Genomic DNA, 11,444 nt, shown 5'->3' with positions numbered 1-11,444 from the left:
GGACAGATTTGAGGACATGGGGACACCCCTGGGGACACTGGGAGGGACTTGGGGACATCCTGGGGACACTTTGGGGACTTGGGGACATCCTGGGGACACTGGGAGGGATTTGGGGACATCTCTGGGGACATGGGGACATCTTTGGGACACTGGGATGGGCTTGGGGACATCTTGGGGACACTTTGGGGACTTGGGGACATCGCTGTGGACACTGGGAGGGACCTGGGGACACTTTAAGGATGTAGGGACACTCCTGGGGACTTGGGGACATCGCTGGGGACAGCGGGAGGGACGCAGGGACATCCCTGGGGACATGGGGACAACCTGGGGGCACTTTGGGGACACTGGGACACCCTGGGGATGGCCTTGGGGACACTGGGAAGGGGCTTGGGGACACTGGGAATGACTTGGGGACACTGGGACAACTTGGGGACATCTTGGGGACACTGGGAGGGACACTGGGACGTCCTTGAGGACACTGGGATGGCCTTGGGGACACTCCTGGGGGATTTGGGGACACTTTGGGGACACTTGGACACCCTGGGGATGGCCTTGGGGACATCCCTGGGACACTCCTGGGGACTTGGGGGTCACTGGGAGAGACTTGGGGACATCTTGGGGACACTGTGAGGGACTTGGGGACATCTCTGGGGACACTTTGGGGACTTGGGGACATCGCTGGGGACACTGGGAGGGACGCAGGGACATCCCTGGGGACATGGGGACAACCTGGGGACACTTTGGGGACACTTCTGGGGACTTGGGGACACTGAGAGGAGCTTGGGGACATCTTGGGGACACTGGGATGGACACAGGGACAGAGTTGGGGACATGGGGACACTTTGGGGACACTGGGTGGGGACATGGGGACATCACTGGGGACACTGGGAGGGGCTTGGGGACATTGCTGGGGACACTGGGACAACCTGGGGATGGCCTTGGGGACACCAGGATGGACTTGGGGACACTGGGACAACTTGGGGACATCGCTGGGGACACCGGGATGGACATGGGGACACTCCTGGGGACTAGGGAACACTTTGGGGACACTGGGAGGGGACACGGGGACATCCTTGGGGACACTGGGAGGGACACAGGGACAGAGTTGGGGACATTAGGACACTCCTGGGGACACTGGGACAACTTGGGGACATCTTGGGGACACCGGGAGGGGACACAGGGACATCGCTGGGGACTTGGGGACACTTTGAGGACACTGGGAGGGGACATGAGGACAGACTTGGGGACACTGGGATGGACTTGGGGACAATTTGGGGACTTGGGGACACTGGGAAGGGGCTTGGGGACATCTTTGGGGACACTGGGACATCCTTGGGGACTTGGGGACACCTTGGGGACACTCCTGGGGACACTGGGGTGGACACAGGGACAGATTTGGGGACATGGGGACACTTTGGGGACACCGGGAGGGACTTGGGGACACTTTAGGGACCCTGGGGACATCCTTGGGGATACTGGGATGGACACACGGACAGATTTGGGGACATGGGGATGATGTGGGGGACACTGGAGAGGATTTGGGGACACTTTGGGGACACTGCGATGGCCTTGGGGACACTTCGGGGACACTTTGGGGACAAAGGCGCCACCAAAAAGGACGAGCAGGAGCTCGAGTTCCACAAGGGACAACTTGGGGACACCTTGGGGACATCCTTGCACAATCAGTGACAGCCCTGGAAGAGTTTTGGGACATTTGGGGACATTTTGAGTCAATTTTGGGGCATTTTTAGGCCGTTTTGAGGCCTTTTTAGGCCATTTTGGGACATTTTAAACCATTTTAATCGATTTTAGAGCAGTTTTTTCCCTGTGTGGCATTTGGGGACAGTTTTGGGTCAGTTTGGGACAATTTTGGGTGGGTTTGGTTTTAATTTTTTGTCGATTTTGAGGCTTTTTTGAAGCATTTTCGGTCGATTTTGAAGCTTTTTTCGGGTCTTTTTTAGGCCATTTGGGACATTTTAAAACCATTTTAATCGATTTTAGAGCAATTTTTGGCCGTAGATGGGATTTAGGGACAGTTTTCTGTCAGTTTAGGACAATTTTGGGTCGGTTTGGTTGTTATTTTTTGCCGATTTTGAGGTTTTTTTGAGGTTTTCAGGGTCGATTTTTGAAGCCTTTTGAGGTAGGCCGCGGTGGTCACGTGACCAGCGCTTCCCGTCGCCATGGCGACGCGCCATCGCTTCCCTCACCTGATTGGTCAACCTCCCATCACGTGATGACAAGGTGCCACACGCTGATTGGCCGGTTGGAGTCGCCTCACACCTGATTGGTCGTTCTGCCATCACGTGATGATAAAATGCTGCCCGCTGATTGGCCGACCGGAGTCACGCGCGTGGGAGGGAAGCGCTGATTGGTCGGGGTTTGGTCACGTGTGCGGAAGTGGCGGGGAGGGGAAGCCACAGGTGGGAGCGCGCGGGGGGGCCCCAAAATTTGGGGGGGGGGGGGGGAAGGGGGGGAGACCCCGGGTGGGGGAGGGGGGGAGAGGCCAAAAAGGGGAAAATTGAACAAAAATGTCCCAAAATTATCCAAAAACTGCAAAAAACTGCAAAAAACTGGCAAAAAACTGCAAAAAAACTGCAAAAAACTGCAAAAAACTGCCCAAAATGGCCAAAAATTGACCCAAAATGGCAAAAATTGACCCAAACTGCCAAAAATCCCCCAAAATTAAAAAAAAAGCCCCCCAAAATCCCCCAGAAAATAGAAAAAAATCCCAGAAAAATCCACCAAACCCCTCCCAAATAATCCCAAAAAAGTCAAAAATTTCCCGAAAAATAAAAAAAAATTCCCCCCAAAATCCCCTAAATTCCCCTCTAAACTCCCTCCAAAAAATCCCTAAAAAAAAAAAAAAATATCGCCCCAAAAATCTCCAAAAAAATCCCAAAATAATCCCCCAAAAATCCCTAAAAATCCCTAAAAACTCCAAAAAAATCCCCAAAAAATCCCTAAAAAATCCCCCCAAAAAACCCCAACAAATCTCAAAAAGATCCAAAAAAAATCCCCCAAAAATCCCTAAAAAAACCCAAAAAAAATCCATAAAAAATCCCTTAAAAATCCCAAAAAAATCCCGAAAAAATCCCTAAAAATCCCCCATAAAATCCCAAAAAATCCCAAAAATATCCCTAAAAATTCCCCAAAAAATCCCAAAAAACCCCCCCAAAATCCCAAAAAATCCCAAAAAGATCCCTAAAAAATCCCTTAAAAATCCCCCAAAAAATCCCTAAAAAATCCCCTAAAAATCCTCCAGAAAAATTCCCAAAAATCCCCAAAAAACCCTCAAAAATCCCAAAAAAATCCCTAAAAAATCCAAAAAAATCCCAAAAAATCCCTTAAAAATCCAAAAAATCCCTAAAAAATCCCCCAAAAATCCCCCAAAAATCAAAAAAAAGCCCCCCAAAAAAATCCCTAAAAATACCCCAAAAAAATCCCCAAAAATCCCAACAAAATCCCCAAAAAATCCCCAAAAAATCCCCAAAAATCCCAAAAAAATCCCTTAAAAATAAAAAAAAATTCCCTAAAATAATTCCCCTAAAAATCCCCCAAAATCCAAACAAATCCCCCAAAAGCCCCAAAAAATCCCCTAAAAAAATCTCAAAAAATCCCCAAAAAATCCCTAAAAAATCCCTTAAAAATCCCCAAAAAATCCCCAAAAAATCCCTAAAAAATCCCAAAAAACCCCCAAAAAATCCCCTAAAAATCCCCAAAAAATCCCTAAAAAAATCCCTAAAAAAATCCCAAAAAAATCCTAAAAACCCCCCAAAATTAAAAAATAAAAAATTCCCAATCCCTCCCCTCCCCCTGTCCCCGTTCCCTTTGTCCCCTTCCCCTCCCCCCTCCTTCCCCTCTGCCCCGAAATTCTCGGGATTTTTTTGGCTCCATTTCTCAATTTTTGTATTTTGGAACCTCCCCAAAAATTCCAACCCCGCCCCTCCCCCACCAAGAATTTGGGGGGGAATTGAGGGGGATTTTTTGGGATTTTTAAGATTTTTTGGGGATTTTTTGGGGATTTTTTGGGGATTTTTTTGGGATTTTTTGGGGATTTTTTGGGATTTTTTTGAATTTTTTGGGGTTTTTTTGGGGGATTTTTTATGGATTTTTTGGAGAATTTTTGGGGATTTTTTGGGGATTTTGGGGGGGATTTTTTGGGATTTTTTTGGGATTATTTTTGTAATTTTTAGGGATTTTATTGAGATTTTTTGGGGGGTTTTTGGGATTTTTTGGTATTTTTTTGGGATTTTTTTTTGATTTTGTGGGGGATTTTAAAGGATTTTTTTAGGGGATTTTTTTTTAATTTTTAGGGATTTTATTGAGATTTTTTGGGGTTTTTTGGGATTTTTTGGGATTTTTTGGGGATTTTTTTGGGATTTTTTGGGGATTTTTTGTGGATTTTGGGGGGATTTTAAAGGATTTTTTTAGGGGATTTTTTTTTAATTTTTAGGGATTTTATTGAGATTTTTTGGGGGGTTTTTGGGATTTTTTTGGGATTTTTTGGGGGATTTTTTGGGATTTTTTGGGGATTTTTGGGGATTTTTTGGGGTTTTTTGGAGGAGATTTTTAGGGGAGTTTGGGGGGAAGTTTTGGGAATTTTTTTGAGTTTTAAAAATATTTTTGAAATTATTTTTTTAATTTTTAACCCAATTTTTGGAGCTCCCGCCCCTCCCCCACCCCAGGCCACGCCCCCTCCCCCCTCCCCTCCCCCCCCCCCTCCCCCCCCCTCTCCCGGCTCGGAGCAGCGACAGAAACTCCGAGCTCCCAGTTTGGGACCAGTTTAGACCAGTTTAGACCAGTTTGGGATCAATTTAAACCAGTTTGGATCAATCCAGACCAGTTTGGACCAGTTTGAACCAGTTTGGATCTTCCAGGACCCTCCCCAGAAGCTCAGAGGGATCCAGAGCTCCCAGTCCGGACCAGTTTGGACCAGTTTGAACCAGTTTGGACCAGTTTGGACCAGTTCGGACCAGTCTGGATCAGTTCCAGACCAGTTTGGGACCAGTTTGAACCAGTTTGGATCTTCCAGGACCCTCCCCAGGAGCTCAGAGGGACCCAGAGCTCCCAGTTTGGACCAGTTTGGACCAGTTTGGACCAGTTTGGACCAGTTCCAACCAGTTTGGGATCAATTTAAACCAGTTTGGACCAGTTTGAACCAGTTTGAGACCAGTTTGGACCAGTTTGGGACCAGTTTGGATCTTCCAGGACCCTCCCCAGGAACTCAGAGGGACCCAGAGCTCCCAGTCCGGACCAGTTTGAACCAGTTTGAACCAGTTTGGACCAGTTTGGACCAGCTCCAACCAGTTTGGGATCAATTTAAACCAGTCCGGACCAGTTTGAACCAGTTTGGACCAGTTTGGATCTTCCAGGACCCTCCCCAGAAGCTCAGAGGGATCCAGAGCTCCCAGTCCGGACCAGTTTGGACCAGTTTGGGACCAGTTTGGACCAGTTTGGACCAGTTTAGACCAGTTTGGATCAGTTCCAGATCAGTTTTGGACCAGTTTGGACCAGTTTGAACCAGTTTGGATCTTCCAGGACCCTCCCCAGGAATTCAGAGAGACCCAGAACTCCCAGTCTGGACCAGTTTGGACCAGTTTGAACCAGTTTGGGACCAGTTTGAACCAGTTTGAACCAGTCCAGACCACTCTGGACCAGTTAGGACCAGTTTGGAACCAGTTTGGGACCAGTTTGGGACCACTTTGGATCTTCCAGGACCCTCCCCAGAAGCTCAGAGGGACCCAGAGCTCCCAGTCCGGACCAGTTTGGACCAGTCTGAACCAGTCTGGACCAGTTTGGACCAGTTTGGATCTGTTCCAGACCAGTTTGAACCAGTTTGGACCAGTTTGGGACCAGTTTGGATCTTCCAGGACCCTCCCCAGGAACCTCCAGGACCTTCCCAGTCCCCTCCCAGTAAACCCCAAACCCCAAACCAGTATAAACCAGTAACCCCAAATCCCCTCCCAGTCCCTCCCAGTCCATCCCAGCCCCTCCCAGTCACTCCCAGTTCCCTCCCAGTCCCTCCCAGTCCATCCCAGTTTGATTCCAGTCCCTCCCAGTCCCTTTTAACCCCTTCCCAGTCCCTCCCAGTATAAACCAGTAACCCCAAATCCCCTCCCAGTCCCTCACAGTTCCTTTTATCCCATTCCCAGTCCATTCCAGTTCCTCCCAGTCCCTCCCAGTCCCCTCCCAGTATAAACCAGTTTGATCCCAGTTCCTCCCAGTTCTTCCCAGTTCCCTCCCAATCCATCCCAGTCCCCTCCCAGTCCAATCCCAGTCCATCCCAGTTCCCTCCCAGTCCGTCCCAGTTCCCTCCCAGTCCCTCCCAGTCCCTCCCAGTCCTTCCCAGTCCCTCCCAGTCCCTCCCAGTTCCTTTTATCCCATTCCCAGTCCCTCCCAGTTTGATCCCAGTCCCTCCCAGTCCTTCCCAGTCCTTCCCAGTCCCTCCCAGTTCCTTTTATCCCATTCCCAGTCCCTCCCAGTTCTCTCCCAGTCCCTCCCAGCCCCTCCCAGTCCATCCCAGTATAAACCAGTAACCCCAAATCCCCTCCCACTCCCGCCACCATGGACCTCCTCCAATCCCTCCAACTCCTGGCCCGCGACAACCTCTCCTTCTTCTCCCCGTCCCGCTCCACCTCCGGCACGTCGCGCCGCTTCGCCGACGCCTTCGCCGCCCTCCTCCATCACGGCCGCCATCTTGGCCCCGCCCTGGCCCACCTCACCCAGGTGGCGCCGAACTTCGACCTGGACGAGGCCACGCCCGGCAACGGCTACCGCAGCCTGATCCACGTGGTCCAAGTCTGCCTGGACCGCGCCGTGGAGCGGAGCCGTTACGTGGCGGCGCACCGCAAGAGCCTCTTCTTCCGCGCCGGCGCCAACGCCGCCGAGATCGAGGCGGTGGCGGCGGCCTTGGGGCAGCTCAGGGCCTTGTTGGTGCTGGCCGGCAAGATGGCGGCGGTGGCCAAGCCTGGGTGTCTTTTCCCCGATGTGGGGAAGGTGGAGGAGGAGGAGGAGGAGGAGGAAGAGGAAGAGGAGGAGGAAGAAGGGATCAGCGATGTGGTGCTGCGGGAGTACAGCACGATGCAAAATGGCTGCTTCTACGGGCGGTGCTTGGGCTTCCAGGTGAGAGGTTCGGGGATTTTTGGGAGTTTTTGGGTTGGTTGGTTGGTCTTGAGTTGGTTGGGTTGGCCTTGATTGTTGGGTTGGTCTTTGTTGGCCATTGGTTGGTTGGTCTTGGCTTGGTTGATCTTGGCTTGATGATTGGGTTGTTCTTTGTTGGCCATTAGTTGGGTTGGTCTTGGCTTGGTTGGTCTTGGCTTGACCTTTGGGTTGGTCTTGACCATTGGGTTGAGTTGGTCATTGGTTGGTTGGTCTTGAGTTGATTGGGTTGGTCTTGATTGTTGGGTTTGGTCTTTGTTGGCCATTGGTTGGTTGGTCTTGGCTTGGTTGGTCTTGGTTTGACCATTGTGTTGAGTTGATCATTGGTTGGTTGGTCTTGAGTTGGTTGGGTTGCTCTTGACCGTTGGGTTGGTCTTGAGCATTGGGTTGGTCTTTGTTGACCGTTGGTTGGTTGGTCTTGGTTTTGTTGGTCTTGGCTTGACCTTTGGGTTGGTCTTGACCATTGAGTTGGTCTTGACCATTGGGTTGGTCTTGATTGTTGGGTTTGGTCTTTGTTGGCCATTGGTTGGTTGGTCTTGGTTTTGTTGGTCTTGGCTTGACCTTTGGGTTGGTCTTGACCATTGGGTTGGTCTTGACCATTGGGTTGGTCTTGATTGTTGGGTTTGGTCTTTGTTGGCCATTGGTTGGTTGGTCTTGGCTTGGTTGGTCTTGGCTTGACCATTGGGTTGAGTTGATCATTGGTTGGTTGATCTTGGCTTGGTTGATCTTGAGTTGACCATTGGATTGGTCTTTGTTGGTTGATCTTGGCTTGGTTGATCTTGACTTGACCATTGAGTTGATCTTGACCAATGCTTGATCTTGGCTTGACCACTGAGTTGGTCTTGGCTTGACCATTGAGTCCATCTTGACCATTGGGTTACTCTTAACCTCGTTGACCATTGCGTGGTTGATCTTGGCTTGGTTGACCATTGGCTCGCTCTTTGTTGACCGTGGGGTCGCTCTTGACCATTGGTTGGGTCACTCTTGATCGAGGCGGTGGCGGCGGCCTTGGGGCAGCTCAGGGCCTTGTTGGTGCTGGCCGGCAAGATGGCGGCGGTGGCCAAGCCTGGGTGTCTTTTCCCCGATGTGGGGAAGGTGGAGGAGGAGGAGGAGGAGGAGGATGAGGAAGAGGAGGAGGAAGAAGGGATCAGCGATGTGGTGCTGCGGGAGTACAGCACGATGCAAAATGGCTGCTTCTACGGGCGGTGCTTGGGCTTCCAGGTGAGAGGGTCGGGGATTTTTGGGAGTTTTTGGGTTGGTTGGGTGTTGGTTGGTTGGTGTTGAGGTGGTTGGGTTGGTCTTGATCATTGGGTTGGTCTTTGTTGACCATTGGTTGGTTGGTCTTGGCTTGGTTGGTCTTGGTTTGACCATTGGGTTGAGTTGATTCTTGGTTGGTTGATCTTGGCTTGGTTGGTCTTGGCTTGACCATTGGGTTGAGTTGATTCTTGGTTGGTTGATCTTGGCTTGGTTGGTCTTGGCTTGACCATTGGGTTGAGTTGATCATTGGTTGGTTGATCTTGGGTTGGTTGGGTTGGTCTTGACCATTGGGTTGGTCTTGATCGTTGGGTTTGGTCTTTGTTGACCATTGGTTGGGTTGGTCTTGACTTGGGTGGTCTTGGCTTGACCATTGGGTTGAGTTGATCATTGGTTGGTTGATCTTGGCTTGGTTGGTCTTGGCTTGACCTTTGGGTTGGTCTTGACCATTGGGTTGAGTTGATCATTGGTTGGTTGGTCTTGAGTTGGTTGGGTTGGTCTTGATCGTTGGGTTTGGTCTTTGTAGATCATTGATTGGTTGGTCTTGGCTTGGTTGGTCTTGGTTTGACCATTGGGTTGAGTTGATCGTTGGTTGGTTGGTCTTGATTGTTGGGTTGGTCTTGACCATTGGGTTGGTCTTGATCGTTGGGTTTGGTCTTTGTTGGCCATTGGTTGGTTGGTCTTGGCTTGGTTGGTCTTGGTTTGACCATTGGGTTGAGTTGATCATTGGTTGGGTGATCTTGAGTCGGTTGGGTTGGTCTTGATCGTTGGGTTTGGTCTTTGTTGACCATTGGTTGGTTTGGTCTTGGCTTGGTTGGTCTTGACTTGACCATTGAGTTGGTCTTGGCTTGATCTTGGCTTGACCATTGAGTTCATCTTGGCCATTGTGTTACTCTTAACCTCGTTGACCATTGCTGGGTTGATCTTGGCTTGGTTGACCATTGGCTCGCTCTTTGTTGACCGTGGGGTCGCTCTTGACCATCGGTTGGGTCACTCTTGATCGAGGCGGTGGCGGCGGCCTTGGGGCAGCTCAGGGCCTTGTTGGTGCTGGCCGGCAAGATGGCGGCGGTGGCCAAGCCTGGGTGTCTTTTCCCCGATGTGGGGAAGGTGGAGGAGGAGGAGGAGGAGGAAGAGGAAGAAGAGGAGGAGGAAGAAGGGATCAGCGATGTGGTGCTGCGGGAGTACAGCACGATGCAAAATGGCTGCTTCTACGGGCGGTGCTTGGGCTTCCAGGTGAGAGGTTCGGGGATTTTTGGGGAGTTCTTGGGTTGGTTGGTTGGTGTTGAGTTGGTTGGGTTGGTCTTGACCATTGGGTTGGTCTTTGTTGGCCATTGATTTGTTGGTCTTGGCTTGGTTGGTCTTGGCTTGACCATTGGGTTGAGTTGATCGTTGGTTGGTTGGTCTTGAGTTGGTTGGGTTGGTCTTGACCATTGGGTTGGACTTTGTTGACTATTGGTTGGTTGGTCTTGGTTTTGTTGGTCTTGGCTTGACCTTTGGGTTGGTCTTGATCTTTGGGTTTGGTCTTTGTTGGCCATTGGTTGGTTTGGTCTTGGCTTGGTTGGTCTTGGATTGACCATTGGGTTGAGTTGATCATTGGTTGGGTTGGTCTTGACCATTGGGTTGGTCTTGATCTTTGGGTTTGGTCTTTGTTGGCCATTGGTTGGTTGGTCTTGGCTTGGTTGGTCTTGACTGTTGAGTTGATCATTGGTTGGTTGATCTTGGCTTGGTTGGTCTTGGCTTGACCATTGGGTTGAGTTGATCATTGGTTGGTTGATCTTGGCTTGGTTGATCTAGACTTGACCATTGGGTTGGTCTTTGTTGGCCGTTGGTTGGTTGATCTTGGCTTGGTTGGTCTTGGCTTGACCATTGGGTTGAGTTGATCATTGGTTGGTTGATCTTGAGTTGGTTGGGTTGGTCTTGACCATTGGGTTGGTCTTGATCGTTGGGTTTGGTCTTTGTTGACCATTGGTTGGTCTTGGGTTGGTCTTGGAGTGACCATTGGGTTGAGTTGATCGTTGGTTGGTTGGTCTTGATCATTGGGTTGGTCTTGATCGTTGGGTTTGGTCTTTGTTGACCATTGGTTGGTCTTGGGTTGGTCTTGGATTGACTGTTGCGTTGAGTTGATCATTGGTTGGTTGATCTTGGCTTGGTTGGTCTTGACTTGACCATTGAGTTGGTCTTGATCGTTGGGTTTGGTCTTTGTTGGCCATTGGTTGGATTGGTCTTGAGTTGGTTTGGTCTTGGCTTGACCATTGGGTCGCTCTTGACCGTTGGGTTGATCGTTGTTGACCATTGGTTGATTGATCTTTGTTTTCTTGATCTTGACCAATGGTTGATCTTGGCTTGACCATTGGGTTGATCTTGACCATTGGATTGGTCTTGACCATTGGGTTGGTCTTTATTGACCATTGGTTGGGTTGATCTTGAGTTGGTTTGGTCTTGGCTTGACCATTGGCTCGCTCTTGACCATTGGGTCGCTCTTGACCATTGGGTCGGTCATTATTGACCATTGGTTGGGTTGATCTTGGTTTTCTTGATCTTGACCAGTGGTTGGTCTTGGCTTGACCATTGGATTGAGTTGACCATTGGTTGAGTTGGCCGTTGGTTGGGTTGATCTTGAGTTGGGTTGGTCTTGGCTTGACCATTGGGTTGGTCTTGATAATTGATTGGGTTGGTCTTCGCTTTCTTGGTCTTGGCTTGACCGGTGGGTTGATCTTGACCATTGGTTGGTTGATCTTGGCTTGGTTGACCTTGACTTGACCATTGGGTTGGTCTTGGATTGACCGTTGGGTTGAGTTGACTCTTGGTTGGTCTTGAGTTGGGTTGGTCTTGGCTTGACCATTGGGTCGCTCTTGACCGTTGGGTTGGTATTTGTTGACCATTTGTTGGGTTGGTCTTGGTTTTCTTGGTCTTGGCTTGACCATTGAGTTGAGTTGACCATTGGGTCGCTCTTGACCATTGGGTTGATCGTTGTTGACCATTGGTTGGGTTGGTCTTGGTTTTCTTGGTCTTGGCTTGACCATTGAGTTGAG

The 11,444-nt window shown here is 50.1% G+C and overlaps 1 protein-coding gene across 1 annotated transcript; it reads left to right on the top strand.

Annotated features, from left to right (window-relative positions):
* The first annotated feature begins 6,520 nt into the window (after window positions 1-6,520).
* On the top strand, window positions 6,521-8,980 carry LIPE (lipase E, hormone sensitive type). The gene is made up of 3 exons (XM_033084433.1): window positions 6,521-6,894; window positions 8,152-8,379; window positions 8,939-8,980. Exons 1-3 carry the CDS (start codon window positions 6,565-6,567, stop codon window positions 8,978-8,980), a joined length of 600 nt encoding a protein of 199 aa, XP_032940324.1. The 5' UTR covers window positions 6,521-6,564.
* The last annotated feature ends 2,464 nt before the right edge of the window (window positions 8,981-11,444 follow it).

Source organism: Catharus ustulatus, chromosome 39 (genome assembly GCF_009819885.2).
Source record: "Catharus ustulatus isolate bCatUst1 chromosome 39, bCatUst1.pri.v2, whole genome shotgun sequence".
NCBI classification, from domain to species: domain Eukaryota; kingdom Metazoa; phylum Chordata; class Aves; order Passeriformes; family Turdidae; genus Catharus; species Catharus ustulatus.
This window is presented reverse-complemented; position numbering and strand designations above follow the sequence as displayed.

Bases quoted from the DNA above. Each gene is read 5' to 3' on its own strand.
- LIPE (XM_033084433.1), top strand. From the start codon at position 6,565: ATGGACCTCCTCCAATCCCTCCAACTCCTGGCCCGCGACAACCTCTCC. The intron at 6,895-8,151 runs GCGGTGGCGGCG...CTCTTGATCGAG, and splicing joins CCAACGCCGCCGAGATCGAG to GCGGTGGCGGCGGCCTTGGG. The intron at 8,380-8,938 runs GTGAGAGGGTCG...TGGTCTTTGTAG, and splicing joins GGCGGTGCTTGGGCTTCCAG to ATCATTGATTGGTTGGTCTT.